The sequence below is a fragment of the Polypterus senegalus genome, chromosome 1, assembly GCF_016835505.1.
Source record: "Polypterus senegalus isolate Bchr_013 chromosome 1, ASM1683550v1, whole genome shotgun sequence".
In the NCBI taxonomy this organism is placed as follows: domain Eukaryota; kingdom Metazoa; phylum Chordata; class Cladistia; order Polypteriformes; family Polypteridae; genus Polypterus; species Polypterus senegalus.
Genome location: NC_053154.1, coordinates 55,530,446 through 55,547,158, shown reverse-complemented (window position 1 = coordinate 55,547,158; position 16,713 = coordinate 55,530,446). Strand labels below are relative to the sequence as shown.

Below are 16,713 nucleotides of genomic sequence, written 5' to 3'. Positions count from 1 at the left end.
GGAGGGAGCTGCAGGGAGGACCGAGGGCTTCTTGTGCCCTGTGACCCGGAGGTTCGTCACAGGAAGAGCGACGGACTTCGGGTTGAAGAAAAGAGCTTTTACCTGACCCGGAAGTGATTGAGGATCACATGGACTGGGGATTGAGAACACTTCCGGGTCAGGGATTATAAAAGGACTATGGAAACTCACAGACAATGAGCTGAGCTGGGTGGAAGGGTGGCAACGCGTCTGGGAGCTGGAGGATTGGTTTATTGTGTATTATTGTGGTTTATTGTGAATTATATGAGTATTGTGGAGAAGAGTGTGCTTTGTGCACTGTGGGAGAAAAATAAAGTCAACATTTGGACTTTTACCTGGTGTCTGGAGTCGTGGACAGGGGTTCAAGGGAGCGAGGGCGCCCCCTATCGTTCACAGTAGCGTAGTCGGCAGGATACTCTAGCGTCGTTTGCAGAGGACCTGAATCAAAAATTTCTGTGGGAAACGAACCCCAAGAAGACTACGGAATCAGGAATCACCACAGCATCGCCAGAACCCGAAAACGCCGAGTCCAAAATGGGAAAAAAGAAGGGCAAGCAAAGCGACAACGCCGTAGGTGCAATGGCCGACGCTCGGGAGGAGTTAAGGAGAGGCCTTACAAGTCCGGAGAAACCTCCAGGAAGCAACGATCCCTCTAAGGTACGTGCCGGGAACGACTTTAAAAATCCTTTTATTGTTTCTCACCTTGTCCCGTGCATGTACCTTGGAGATGACCACCTGGAGGCTCCGAGGGAAAAGGAGACTGCCCCGAAGACAACGGCCTTCTCTTGTCGCGCCAGAGCACCTAGAAATCGACTTCCGCATGATGGCAGCCGACAAGGGACACGGTAGCAAACCCGGTGCATTTTGGGAAGGAGGAGCTCCGCGTCCTGCTGTTTGCACCTTCAAGCCCGAAGGAACGGACTTGGTCTTTCCGAAGGGGAAGGGGGAGGCGAGCGAGGCATCACTCAACCCACAAGAAGGTAAGGAGGGTCGGGAAGTAGCTGATCGGGATGTCGAAAAAATATTAAAGACAGACCGCAGTTCGCCGAAGAAGGCAGCTCGACCCTCTGAGAACTCCAAATCCCAGAAGCCTCCGCGAGACCCGTCAGAGCACGTGCCTGAAGCGGGCGTGCTCATTAGCTCCCGGTCGGCAGGTAACACGAACGAGGAAGTGAGTGTTCTGCCGGTCGAAATGAATAATTATATAAACTTGCGGGAGCTCGAAAAATTAATCGAGCCCGTAGCGAGTGTCTTGCAGGTCCTGACGACCATTGAAAAGATCTTCGGGGATTTGGGAGCGGCAGCCAGAGAGCCGTTGGAGAAGGTGAGGGCCTACGTGCGGCGATTTGGTGAGGAGCCTCCCGTAATGAATGATGCGGCAATACAGGTAAGCGAGACCCGTATCGTATATAATAGAGGGACGCGGTGTGATCCGGGCCCGTGTTTAATAAGTAGCGGGTGCCAATACACGGCGTACCCTACAAGAGAGGTCGGTACATTAACCGAGTGGTCGGCGGAAGGGCTAATCGATCCGGGGCAGCTAGACAGTGCTGACTCCCGGAGCGAGGCAGCCCTGAAGACGCCGCCGCAGGTAATTTGCAAAAGTAAAGGGGTGCAGACAGTAAAGGGTCTCTCTTCATCTAGTAGAGAGACTCAGACTGTGGACAAGCCCCAGATTAAGCAGGAGATCCCGATAATAAAACGGGGGTCTCCTGACAAGAAAGGAAAAGCAGAAAGAGAAAAAACACCGGTAGAGGCGGCAGGGGTTTCTCTCCCAGCAAAAGGGGCGGACCTAACATTTCCTTATTGTTTTCAGTCCCGTAGGGGAAGAATACCAGGAGGACAGAGGCAGTGTTACGGGTGCCGAAGGTTGGGCCATATTTGGCGGAACTGTCCTTGGAGAGAGGACATATATATATATATATATATACTAGCAAAATACCAGCTTCAGGAGAAGTAGTGTGTTAAAGAAGCAATGAAAAGAAAAGGAAACATTTTGAAAATAACGTAACATGATTGTCAATGTAATTGTTTTGTCACTGTTGTGAGTGATGAGTGTTGTTGTCATATATATATATATATATATTTACACACACATACATAAACATATATATATATATACATATCTATACATATACACATATATATACATATATATATATCTACATATATACACATACATATACACACACACATAAATACATACACACATACATACATACACACACAAATACATATATATATACATACATACACACACACACACATATAAACATATATATACATATACATACAGTACATATCTACATATATACACACACAGCTATTTCGTATCAGTGCAATACGCTGCTTGTTAAAACGGATAACTCCCACTCTTACGTGCAAGTCTGCGTGGATATTATGAACATAATGCATGCATAAGGTTCGAGCCGCATGTAGACGGACTTTTTGTTCTTGAAGTCACCAAAGCGCCGTGCAAACTCAGTGCGCTCAGTTTATCAGCAAAGTGCGTATTTGGGAACACCGTAGTGACGACTTGGTTCAACATTACTTGGCAACAGGGAAAGTGAGGCAAGGTGCACTGGTGCATTTGTGTCTCCCATAAAAGCAGCTTCACTTGAAATCACTTTGTGATTGTGCACGGGTTAAAACGTCCGCTGAAGTGTCAGATTCTTATTTAATTATGCTGCTTTCTGTATCTTCTGCATTGCATTCAGGTTAACCTGATGTTTTGTCTCATAGTGCCGTCTTAGATTAAATTCTGTAATTACAGCCACATTAGCTCCACAAATGAGACACACGGGTTTAGTAAACATATACTCAGCCTCCCATCGGTTTTTAAAGGCTCTATTTTCAGAATCAACTTTTCTCTTCAGCATCGTGTGAGCTAGCTTCGCAATAACTTGATTAACTCGGTAAGTGTTCGGCAAGGCAGCTGAAGCGCTGCATTATGGGATCTGTAGTTTATTGTGTTACCAGCGCTTCATATACCGGGCTTTAATAACAATAATACAGTATATAAAATGATCTCGCGGGCGGATATAATTACATGCCGGGCGGATGTGGCCCGACCCTTGAGTTTGACACATATGGACTAAATAGAACTTGAAAAGATATATTTTTCAAATGTGATCGCGCAATTCAGATAGAGTTGACGCACTACAGCCTGCATGCCTCAATAAGTCATCCTTCCCTCGCTCTTACTTTTTTACCGTTCATCTAATGAATACACTGAGTATGGCTTTACCAAAACAATCATTGATGGCGAATAAAGTATCCATTATTCGAGTATGTAGATCGGGTTATATATATATACATACATATATATATATATATACCCGCGTATCACAGCGGAGAAATAGTGTGTTAAAAAAGCTATGAAAAGAAAAGGGAACATTTTAAAAATAGCGTAACATGACTGTCAATATACAGTATTTGTTTTGTGAGTGTTACTGAGTGTTGCTGTCATCAAGGATTTGATTATCATTATTTCTTTCAATCAGGTTCGTATTTGTAGGATGTGTTGTGTTCAAGTTACATTCCGTGTTTGTCAATCGTTGTAAAGATGACAGGTTTCATTCATCGATTCGTTTCTTACTGCATCAATAAACAGCTCGTCTTCTTCTTTATCTGAGACCTGACACACTGCATGCACGGTTTTTACACTGTCTTCCTTTAGCGGGACATTGACTTTTTCCAACGTGTGCTTTGTTTTGGATTTATGAATATGCTTGTATGTATGAGGCGCTTCATATTTTTGCTGCCTTTTCAATTGTGTAATTCGGTTTTGTTCAGCGCTCTTTGGAACTGTTGCTTTTATCTGTGCACTGCGTCAGTTCACGTGAGCCGCTCGGTGTACATGCATCGAAGTTTCCCAGCTGTGCTGGTGCCATCTCGTGCTATGTCCATGGCTGTATTTAATGTTACCTTAGTCCTGGCACTTAAAACTTTCTCTCGCAGTTTCGCTGAGTTTGTACCAAACACCACCCTGACCATCTCATCTTCCTCTGCATAAGCACAGTCCTTAACCCGTGAATATTTAGTGGGAGTTTGCTATTGGATTGCCGCGGACCGACGGCCTTATATGGGCAGGCACTAAATTACAAACGCCAGCGGCAGCCTGTCTATGAACTTAATTTAAAGTGTAGGTTTACATCGTGCTTTGTTTCCGAAGTAGCAGAAGTCATGAATATGGTTGTATATGTCACTCGCTTCGCTTCTTATTGTTTCGCTGCCTTCTCAATTATATAATGCATGTTTTCTTCAGCGCTTTTTTTAGGTCTTCCTGGTTTTCTATGGACTGCGTGATTACGTGGGAGGCGTGATGATGTCACACGAAACTCCGCCCCACGGCGTTGAAGCTCATCTCCATTACAGTAAATGGAGAAAAACTGCTTCCAGTTATGACCATTACGCGTAGAATTTCGATATAAAACCTGCCCAACTTTTGTAAGGAAGCTGTAAGGAATGAACCTGACAAATTTCAGCCTTCCACCCACACGGGAAGTTGGAGAATTAGTGATGAGTCAGTGAGTGAGTGAGTGAGTGAGTGAGTGAGTGAGGGCTTTGCCTTTTATTAGTATAGATATAACTGATCACCCATTGGCCTCGCTCACTGAGTGCAAGGGAAAAAAATAAAATGTAGTTTATAAGTTATTAAGAGTTAAACATTAATGTTTCGTTCAGTTTCTTGCTACAGCAATTTTAACTCCGTTTCAAAGTGATCCAAAGTCTCATTTATACCTCGTGTCTTCTCAGTCAACTTGTATCTCGTGAATACCGTCATTCGTGGTAGGCATGACAAATGGCAGCGGGAGTGTGTCTATAAACTTAATGTAAAGTTACGGTTCACGCCGTGCTTTGTTTCCGCAGTATCATGCATTGAGAGAACTTCCCCTTTGCTTGGAATGCAAAGTGTGATTAAATGTGTTATTTTTTAACGCGTTATGGAACACATGCATCGAAGCTTCTCAGCTGTGCTTGTGCTAAGAAAAGGAAACATTTTAAAGTTTGTCAATGTAACCTTTTGTAAGTAGTGCCTGGAGAATTCAGTGTGGAGAAACTCTAGAGACAGCGTGTGTATGAACTTGTGGATTTTTCTGTGAGTATTTGTGCACAGCCCCTCACCAGCAATTTAAACTTTGTTACAAAGTGATCAAAACTCTCGTTTATACCCTGCGTCCTCTCATTATCTCATTAAACTTATATCCCGCATTAGTCATGGGCATGACAAACGCCAGCGGCAACCTGTCTATGAACTTAATTTAAACTTTAGGCTTACACCGTGCTTTGTTTCCGAAGTAGGTGCAGTCATGAATATGCTTGTATGCCTCACTACGCATGAGAAACAGCAGTGGTAGCGTGTCTATAAACTTAATTTAAACTTACGGTTTACACCGTGCTTTGTTTCCGCAGTAGCTGCACTCATGAATATGCTTCACTCGCTCACTTTTTATTGTTTTGCTGCCTTCTCAATTGTATAATGCATGTTTTCTTCAGTGCTGTTTGGAGCTCTTCCTTGTTTTGTACGTCCTGCGCTCACAGTCAGTTCACGTGATTACGTGGGATGCGTGATGATGTCACACGATACTCGGTCCCTTACGGCCATCCAGCTGAACTCCATTACAGTATATGTAGAAAAATAGGTTCCAGTTATGACCATTACCCGTAGAATTTTGAAATGAAACCTGCCCAACTTTTGTAAGTAAGCTGTAAGGAATGAGCCTGCCAAATTTCAGCCTTCTACCTACACGGGAAGTTGGAGAATTAGTGATGAATCAGTGAGTGAGTCAGTGAGGGCTTTGCCTTTTCTTAGTATAGATATATATATATATATATATATATATATATATATATATATGTAATCATATGTATGACAAAGAGCAGCGGAGCTGCGACAATTGGCAACAAAGGAGCTGATTGTGGCAGCTTGAAACAACAGGCCGAATCCATTTATATATACTGTATAGTGTAAGATCAAAAAAACAAGAGTCTCATAAAGGATCTGGGGCACCCGAAGGCAAACCCGGTATATTAAAATGTGCACAAAAGAAAAGGTGTGGTATAGCGCAATTTCCTGGATTATTTCCATGAGCTGTTCAAGTCTGCCCCAAGATGGCGGTATCTCTGGCTATGATGGTTTCTGGGATGAAGAGGCAGGTATAGTTGGTTGGTACATGGAAGTGACGTCACAGATGTTGGCCCGTCAATCTTTCTTTCTACAGATGGGAAAGAAGAAGAGATATCGTTATAGCACACTGCCCCTAGGTGGCCCGGGTTAATTTTATCATTAACTAACCCTGTAAGCTGTTGCCCAAGCGCACATGTATGACAGTAGGTTCCGAAGAGCGCTAAGTGATAAAATGATCGTAAGCCAAAATGTAGCATGGATCAATAACCGAAGAAGATGCCAGGTATCTTTTAAGCCTCATGAGTATGCCCTCACTCTTTCCTTGTCTTCTGCAGCTCTTCCTTCAGGGTAAAAGGCAGGGCTTACTGCATAGGTAAGCCAGTATATCCAGCAGAAAAGGTGGAGGACAGGTACTCTGTCCTGTACGGTCGTAATTAAAAGGTTTGTCAATTGCTGGTCTTATGTTTAAAACAGATTGACAATCATAAACTAGCAAAGAAAAGACATTGTGGTTAAAAAAAGTTGTAAACAGGGCAATCAAAAACAAAACCGACCAAAATGAACACAGTCGTAGATGGTAAACCACATACACCGGCGCTATCTTGAACATGAAACAGCAATAACTCACAGTGAAAAACATGCACTGCATTTTGAAACACTTTGTTTTTTGATTCTAATAAAAGCACTGAACCATTTATGACCAACCCCCTTCTGAATGTATGTGTCCTAATTTGCCCAGCTCATCTAGGTCCATGACTATCAACAGTTATGGGTCGAAGAGGCTACCAGAGGCAGCCAGGAAGTGTGGAGCCAACCTGAGGGTGTCCTCTGAGTGCAAGCGTGTGACGCTGTTAAGTGTGTGTGAGTGTGGATGTATGTGTGATTAGGCCCTGAGTTGGATTGCTGCCCTGTCATGAGCTGTTTCCTGATTTGTTCGATATGTTGCCAGGACAGGCACTAACCCTACACAACTCTGCATTTGATTAAGTGGGTCTGAGACTGTTAAGCATGCTTATATAAAACAAATTTCCTAAAGACCTCTGTGTTTACCCACTGTAAAATGTGACACAAACACTGAATAAACATCAAGGATTATACAGGTGGAAGTACTAAAAGTAATGGGTAGCTAGCTTATCGTAGCTGTTTTCTTCACCAATTTTACAGCCAAATGCTTTCAAACTATTGATATGCCATTTTATCAGCTTTGTCCCAGAGTACATTATATACTGGATTTTTATTTTTTTAAAGCCATCTTTCACCCAGAATTCTATTTAGCATGCTCATGTGTTGCTGTGTTGTTGCAAACAAAGATAACAAGTAAATGTGTTGCTAAGGATGCATCTTGCACCAAGTTGCTGCAACCAGCTGCTTTCATATGTGACATGACACTTTACCACAAATTACGCTGATCAAGACATTTACCTCTGAAAATCAATTAATTCTTTTCCACACACATCTGTATTGTGTAATAATGGTTAGGCCCAGTTTGAGTCCAGAAAAGACAGCAATCTCATTGTGTAGCTCACTAAGAATCACCACAGTCTTTGAATTTCTTTCAGCATTTTTATATTCTAGTCCATTGTTGCAGTGTTGTTTTCTACTGCGAACAGCTTTCTGAGGTCCCAGTTCAAAGAAAAGATCAGGATAACATACAGTTGTAGGGTCATCTGCGAACCTATCCTGCTCACATTCAGAGTATTAAAGACAAACATCTATGAATATCTGTGTTCACCGCGAGTGCATCTGATGAACACAAAGGGCATCAGATGTACTCTTCAGTGAGCACTTAGTCAGCTTTGCAGCTCTCCCTCTCTGAAGTCTATCTCTTTCTACATCAGTTTTCCAATGTCCATCAATTCTTTTCTTCAAATCTAAATTGATGACCCACTTGGCCTTCTCTTAACCCTTTATTCCCTCAGCTTGATGTGATGACATTTCCCACCTACAATAATTCTGGCAAGATTTTTTGCTTGTTTGCTTTTATCTTTGATTTTCTTTTCTTGGCTCACAACAGGCTAGCTCCTTAGTTTTTAGTGCAATTTATTTTTATCTTGTTGGTCTGACTACACAACGAATGAAATGTCTGATTTGTAAAGCTGCATGCACGCTTTAAAATCGACAATCAGTAGTTCTGGAGCGTTATCCTTATTTGTGTCAGCACTGTAGTTATAAACAGACAGCAATAATGTGATCCAAGGAAATTTATTAAATCAACACAGAGATTTTTATTTGCATATTTCTAAGGAAACTATTTTTTTGGCCCAGTTAACATGATATACGTACACCTAGGTATTGGAAGTTGATATTCTAGATGGAACCGTGTCATGAAGTTTGAAGTATTTCTGATAGCACGGTGCCATCAAGTTACAGTAAGCACAAAAGCAATGCAGATTACTGTTGTATTTAAAGATGTTACCCTTAAATCTATTTTGAGCCCAGTCCAGTATCACTTCTGTAAAGCGTCCATCCGTCAATGTTCTGGACCCATTTTATCTGATAGCAGGCAAATTTAACAGCACATGGTTCAAGGCAAGGAACTCTTGTCACTCACTTAATTCCATTAGCAATGAAGAGATGCTGACAGCTTGCCTAACAGCAAGTATATAGATTTGACTGCAGGTAGTGTATTGACTGAGACTGGAACTAAGGTTCAAAGAATTTGAGGTACAGAAATCACTCAATTGCTTTGTCAGGTTCTGTTGTTTTTTTAGGAATATCATGCGAGTATTTGTAATTAATTTATGAAGTTATATATTTAGATCTTTTGGTTTTGTTTTTTGTTTTTTAAATCTCATGCTTTTTCAGTGTCTTTCTTGTTGTTATGGATACTGGTGTTATTAGCCATTATACAATGTCCATCAAGCTATGACATACTGGGTGATCTTATATTCAAGGAAATAAGAACAAGGACTTCTGTGGTCTCTTGTATTAAGTTTAAATAAATAAAAATCAAACAAAAAGAATTTTTAAAAACAAAGAAAAATTAGTAATACTAAAAATGATGTTTCCAATATTTGTAGTTCCTAACTTAGAGCTGCTTTTCTACTCCCAATTAATTGTCCACTGCCTGTTTACAGTTCTGATTCTCAGCTTGTAAATCCAAACTTCTTCCCCATGGTTTTTCTACCAGTACTTACTGCCTTTTATGGACAGACCATCATTTTGCCTTATGGCTTTGGCAGTCAGCATAACATCTCCTGCATGAAAAAGTCTTGTGCAGCCCATCAAAAAGGCACAACTGAAACCCCAAGATACAGAAAGAATTACTTTGGTCATTAATTGTTGTCTAAGGAAAAATGTGCTTCCGTATGGATGTATAATAATGAAGCCTTAGAAGCAGCATTAGGCCCATTATTTGTGTCTGGGAACATAGAGATGAGTACATAACAAGAAGTAGGATTCAGGAAGTGTAGAAGGAGGAATGGCTCTTATTTTAAAGGAACAATTTACCTACAGACTGAACTACCTGTGTATGCATCTGATATTAAATGTCCTTAAACAATTTCATATACTGGCTCTATCCTTTATTTGCTGTGAATGACAGTAGAGGAGCACTTGGGTATGTTAAATTGAGTAGCAAGGTACAAGAGTGCACTAGTAGTATTACATAATTTGCTTTAATAATGCTCTTTTTCAGATATAAAGGTAGCTAATAAACCGTAAATATTCATACATCATTGTCTTCCTACGTCCTGAAGGTATTTGTGTATATTTAGGTTGTCAATTCTAAAATGACTCCTTTTGGGTGTGTTTGTGAGTTGCACCCTCTCCACAACCCTTCATTTAGTGGTCCCAGGGTAGATTCTGGCTCCCTCTACCATAAATAAGATTAACCACATTATATTATGCTTTGGTCGCTCAATCTCTTATTTTGTTTCTCAAATATCAATGTCAATCTTGAAGTGCTAGAAAATCTAAATGTCAAAAGCATTTTCAAATATCACATTTCAAATCCCTTTCTAAAGGATTGTAATGAAACGAAGAGTCACAGTCATTAACAAGGTTGATAGGACAGGACCTTTATTGTGGCCTTTATTATCAAAATTGACAGCAAGGAGGCCAAAACTATCAAAAAAAAAGAGTGTAGTATAAATGAAGCACAAAAGTAAGTATAAAAATAAAAGAAAACACAAAGAAAAACAGTTAGATGAAAGCAACAACCCTGCAGTCAATCTGGGTTTATACGTAGAGCTATTAACTTATTGACTTGTTCACTTGTCCATCACTAAAGTAGCACCAAGCACTCCTCTTTTCAACTTCTTTTTGAACTTTGGCCTTCAGTATCCACAATCTTAAAAAATTAAGGTGCCACAGTGGTTCTCAACAATGATGACACAGAGAACTGTGCTTTTGGGAACCAGGCTCCATAAAGGGCCTTTTTTAAGATCTGTAGCAGTAACCATGAACAGAAGATAACAAATTTGTGAAATACAAATTGCTTCCTGATTTTAAAAGAATGTTTGCTGCATACATTAAAACAGGCTAACTTCAGATTTTGCTTATCTGTTGTATCCTGTTAGATAGACTGTTTTGCTGTACATTAAACATTTGTTTTATATCAGGAACCTTTTCAAATCTCACAGAACCAATTCATATGCCAAGATCCCTTCCCAAAATGAAATGGTTGTGCATCAAGCAATTCTTCCAAGATGAACTACATAACCCAGTAAAGTGACCATAAAGATCCCTTATTTTTAAAAGTTTGTATGAGCTGAGCCTTTTTGCCAGCTTTTCTACCAACTCTAAACTCTGAATTGTCCCTCTGGTCACTTCCACCAAGCCCTTGAAACAATTTTTTTTCATGCCACAAGGACAAGTGGATTCACCAGAAAATAAATGGCAGTCAATAAAAAGCAAAAGTTGTTACTTTGTTTGTGATGTCCGATGAAGCTGGTAGCAAACAAATAGCAACCAGTACACAAAACCATGTAAATCCAGTTTACATTTATTCTCCATACTGCCATCCTTAAACAAGCAGTGCAGTTTCTAATCCATCCAGTACAGAATAATGTGCTCTCTTTCCTTTCCTGGACTCCAACTTTAAAAAGGGAACAAGTCTGTGAACTGCTTCCTGTTGGACAGGAGATATTCTGATCTTTCTTTCAACCCTCTGGGTGGCCTGCCATTTTGCGTCCTGGGGAATATTACATGGATCGTCCCAGGAGGCATCTTTTACTGGTGCCCCTTCCTACTGCCCTTATGGCACATTCTGCACACATGTCTATCTTATGATACCTTAACATTGACTGCCTTTGAACACTAGCATATTCAGGACATTGCCTAATTCTCATGTTGTTCTCACTCATAAATCTCTCATGGAGGACCTTTTGTTGCTTTTTGACAACCCAGTAATGCTTAATCCCATCTTTGTTCATCTTCACAGAATATATGTACCAAACCCATGGGTTTTTATTTTTCTTTTGAATTAAGTACCAAGATTGTCTTTACTTATTCGGACATTAATTTATTTTTACTTTATTTTTTGCAACACAAAATACCTTTTAATCTTCTCTCCTATGGACTTTTACCATTTTCTAACTAAACACTAAACTTGTTCCTTCTCTTACTAGATTTTCTCTTTCCTTTCTCCACTATTTTTGCTATAAATGAGGAAAAGGCTCACTTTCCAATGAGAGTGCTCTGCACTCCTTGTTGTTACATACAAAGTGATGCCTGATGTCCCATTCTGGTGGCTCACACAGCACAGCAAAGTGTGAATTGCAGCATACCAGTAATGTCAAACCTACGCATAATTGAAAATAAAAGTTGAACTATTGTGAAAAAATGTTCCTAAAGGCCACTAGATCAAGATATTATTTAATTAAAGCTGAAAAGATTACAAAAGTACAACTCAACAAATATAAATTGTATGATTGTGAGTCGAATAGCAATGAAATATCTATAATTTTGTAAGATAATATGAAAACAGAATAAAGCTCTATTTACCATATGGGATAAAATAGAAAAAAAAAATGTCCAGTGTATGTAATCATAATTGTTTTAGAAGGAATCCGGTGTAGGTAGTCTAAACGTGTGTCATATCTGTTTTATGGCTGCTGGGACATTTTTATAAAGGTCCTAATGGACTTTTTATTTTTTTAAATAGAGTGGTAGATATTTATGGAATGTTACAGAAGGAAGTCAAACATGGCCAAGGTCATGATAAGTCAGATATCGTTAGTCATGTTCAAGGGAATTCACTCCATTTGTGAAATAAAAGAGTCAATTTTGAAACGGAAGATTGCTGAAAGCGTTTTCTGACTAGATCTTTCCTTAAGTAAGTATCCAGTTTGAATATGCTTGTCACTACATGCCAGTCTTTTAAAATATGGTTGCCATTATATTTTACATGAAACAACACATGAATAATATGTCACACAAGGTGAGGAGATCTAATGACTCAAATATCTGAAATGGCTGTGCCCATGAAAAGCTAACACACTAAATAGTGGCAGCCTTTAAAAGTAAATGCACAAAATGAAGATTATAGGACATTACCAACATAATGAGAAAATAAATAAATAATGAAACATTACTTGCTTAATTCTGACAGTCTTATATCTGGTTGACTTGTTTATTTAAGGAATACTCAGCCAAAAATATAACATTTTTTAATGTTATTTACCCTCATTTAAATTGTAGTAATGGCCGAGGGAAAACTTCTGATTGCATGTCACAAACTTTCCGATAGAATGGCTATCTATGGATGCAAATGCCGGACCACAGCAAACTGTATCAAGACGTCTGTTGAAAAAAAGTTGCTCATGTTACATAATCCAGACATCAAGTCATCCAGCTGTGTACTCACAACAGGCAAAACGTATGCATTTTTTTAAAAATATTAATTAAAAACATCCAGAAAGTCAGATCACTGTGCACAGAGCAGAGACATTCACACAGGACCAAGCTTTTGAATTGAAGGCCGCCTTTACCCCTCATGTATTGGTCAAGAGTTCTGTTTGTTATCTTCATTTACCATGAAAACATAAGGAGACATTTTTCTTAGCAAACAAACTGCAAACCATATAGGATAAGTAACATAAAAAATATCACCTTCTGGTGGAGTATTAATTTAAAAATTTAGCAATTATATATTATCTATTTAGGCTTTAATTGTGCTTCCTATGCCACTTTCCTACCGCCAATTTCTCTTTTACTGATTACCAATGAGTCTATCATTCATGGTCAGTTAGGCATTCGAGGAATTTAAATGGCAACATCGACTGGTATGGATGGTATTAGAAACTGCCAGTACTCAAATAGCATGACCCACTTAAGAATTCAGAAAGCAGAGTGCAAATTAGAAATGCAGCTTTCTCACATTTTCTGAAGCTTGTACTGATAAGCGTAGTGCAAGAAAGAAGTAAAAGCCAATACAATTCATAGCCACTAATTATATTTATCATTATTATTTTACTGTAATTGTTAATACTTGTGTAAGTAAAATACAGTATGTGTATTTTCTTCTGGTCCTGCAAAATAGCTTAGACATGGTGCAATTATGAATAAGTGAGTCTGTCCTGACTTCATGATACGCATGTTTATCAGTCCTAACTACTTTATCTTCTTGTTTTCAGAATAATCTAAATTCTAAAACCTTTTGCTTATGTTGTGTAGCCATCACTGTATAATATGAGAATGATGATCCTGTGTGGTTGACTTTTTATTTTATGACTGATTGGCAATTCTTGACTTTTAATTAAATGTTGTTGAGTTTACTGTTCAGACTCACAATGAAGACACACTCCTTTGGAGCTTACAATAGTTAAACTTTTTTTAAGCAATACTTAACAATTTTTACACAATATGCCATTATTCCATTTCTTATTTGTGCCTTCCTGGGGACTTTGCTACATACATTCTGTTGTAACTTTCTGTTGTAATATGGAGGACTCTTTACAACATGCTTCATTAAGTAATATGTTATCATCAGTGACAGAATTTAAAAGAGTTTATGCAGTGCATTTAGAACTTTGCCTCTTCCACGTTACAAGTTGGGCTAGTCTTCCATTTAGATACTCTGAATGACTTGATAAGAAACAAGTATGAAGCCATCATTAAAATAAACCAGGTTGGAGATTTAAGGAGCCACAACATCCAAAGTTCTACAGGAGACGTAATTGGAATAATACAGGAAGCCTCTTTGGTCATGGATGTATTTTTTTTGTTTTTTTAAATGATGTGAAGTGCTCTAAAATGATAAATCCCTTTATAAATGAGGTTTGAGAATAAAGGCAACTCATAATGAGTTAAAGCTTAACTTATTTAAAAGATAAACACTCCTCTGCTTTAATTTTTATGCCGTCTATTATTTGATGCCTTCTTCTTCGACATTGTCTTGAATACAAAGGCTCTGGTAGAGTTAAACTTTAGGTAAGACAAGATTTACTTCAATAGTTTAAACACTTCTGTTGCTTTCAATGCCCTTTGCATGGATAGCAGAATATCCTTCCATCCTCCCATGTGTTTTTTCCTTTGCCTTTTCAAGTTTAGGTTTCAGGGCTGCGTTGGATGACACTTTGTCTCAACCAAATAAAGTACAAGGCAGGATCTACTGTATCTGTGGTTTGTTAATTGAACAGCCAACTCTTTATCTACATCCACATTCAACTTCAACTGTCTGAATACCTAAAATGATACTAAGGTAGAAGTCATTAGCTTCCTGATGCAAGAGAGATGGAAATCTCCTGATCTGAAATAGTAATGCTTCTGAGAATGAGGTTCTTGAACAGTTGCAGTTTCACGTGTTAATGTTTAACCAAATGATTTGGCAATCTGTCTCTATAAGCCAAGATACAGTATGTTATGACATCCAAAATTAAAAAGATCGTCCTTCATCCACTGTCTGATTTTCTAGTACAAGTACTACATAGAGTGGGAGCATACCTTTATACAAATAACTGAATGTTAGGAACCAAATCAGGATTGAATGGTGGTCCACTAAAAGGTGATCCCACACTCATTTATGCTATGCCAATTTGGAGTCACCTACCAACAGCACATCAATGCCTCCATTGTTTTATTCTAACTAATTTGATTCTTTTTATAGGCTGACTAATAAATGACTTGACTAATAACGCTATGTTAGAAATAACTGTTTTTAAGGTTAATTCATGTTTTAAAGTCATTCATTTTTGTTTCTGTTTTTTTCCAGGGAATTATTCAGGATGCAAAAATCGTTTTTTCTCCAAATGGCTATATTACCCATTGCCCAAATCTTAACCGCAGTAAGTATATGATCAAATAAGATATTTTCTTCTATATTTAATTCAAATCTTCTAGTGTGCATGGCAATAGTACCATAAAGAATATTTAACTTGCACCCATAATTAATGTTTAATAAAATATAGATCATGAAATGTGAATGAATAAAGAGATATTTGAACTTTAGTAATGTCTCTAAATATATGAGACCAATGGCATTTCTGCCTTAAGGGTCACTGTGCAAAATAAGTACCAAGCTTCCCTCAGTAATTTATTTTAAGAATGTTCATAGCAACCCTCAACTTTTTCCTTTCAAGCATTTTTTATATGCCTGGCAGTGTTCTAGGTTTAGCCTTGGCAGTGTTTGCACCTGTGCAGCCTGCTTGAGTGTTATTAATTTTAGCATAAAAATAAAGGCCACTTTTTAAATTCACATTTCTACTTACAGTTCATGTTTTTACTCAGCCAAAGGTACAAAAAAGGTATAATTTGTTACTTTAAAGGTAGCCAAAGCATTCAAAAAAAAGAAAGCAGATCTATTTTAGTAATGCATTGCACACAAGACATTGGGCTAAGTGGCATCTTAACCCACCAATAAGAAAGACCACCTGACAGTGTTAACTTTGAAAATGTCACCAAGATTGTCTTACGTGTGCTCCCAACAGTTTATGGAAAATAATCCAGTAGTTTGATTCTCCTGTTTCATAGAAATGCATAGTCGTGGTGTGAAAGAACAGGTATTTAGAAAATAGATTTTTTGTTTTTTAGTTGTATGCCAGCCTCGCACTGTTCAACAAATAGTGGTTAGTACTCCCACCAGACAGACCCAGAATCCTGTGTTTGAAATCTGCTTTGTGTGTTTTATGCATACCTTTTTTTTATTGTGGCTTGTCCTTTTTACCCTGACACCACTGATTTTGAATCTGAGGTTTTTCAACTTAGGTAGTTTCTAGCCAATACATTTACCTGGACAGCAAGTGGCTGTATGACTCTTAGTTTAATTAACAGTTAAATAAATATGGCTGTAATTTTTCAGACATGATGATTTCACAGAGCATTACAATGATCTGATACCAGTTTAGCCAGACCAGTCACTAACAGTTTACTGCTTCATTGATTTTTTGTGACATGAGCAGTGTTTGAACTTGCAAACCTCGGTAGTCACAAGCATAAGAGGGACAGATATTATTACTTAGGCTATTTAATGTAAATGTTAGAGAAGTCTACCCACATAAAGGAAAATTCTGGCAAACAGTAGCCCCATTAGGATTTTCATGTTATAATGCCACTGTATAAAATTACAAATGAACTGCATATACTTTCTATTTTATGATATATGGTGAAGAAACAATGAGATTAAA

The 16,713-nt window shown here is 38.6% G+C and overlaps 1 protein-coding gene across 1 annotated transcript in view; it reads left to right on the top strand.

Annotated features, from left to right (window-relative positions):
* Positions 1-16,713, top strand: part of LOC120526187 (protein kinase C-binding protein NELL1-like) — a 1,449,010-nt gene that overhangs the window by 460,666 nt on the left and 971,631 nt on the right. Inside the window, exon 6 of the mRNA XM_039749219.1 lies at positions 15,303-15,375. Coding sequence (XP_039605153.1) covers positions 15,303-15,375 — 73 coding nt within the window. The remainder of the gene's footprint in view (positions 1-15,302; positions 15,376-16,713) is intronic.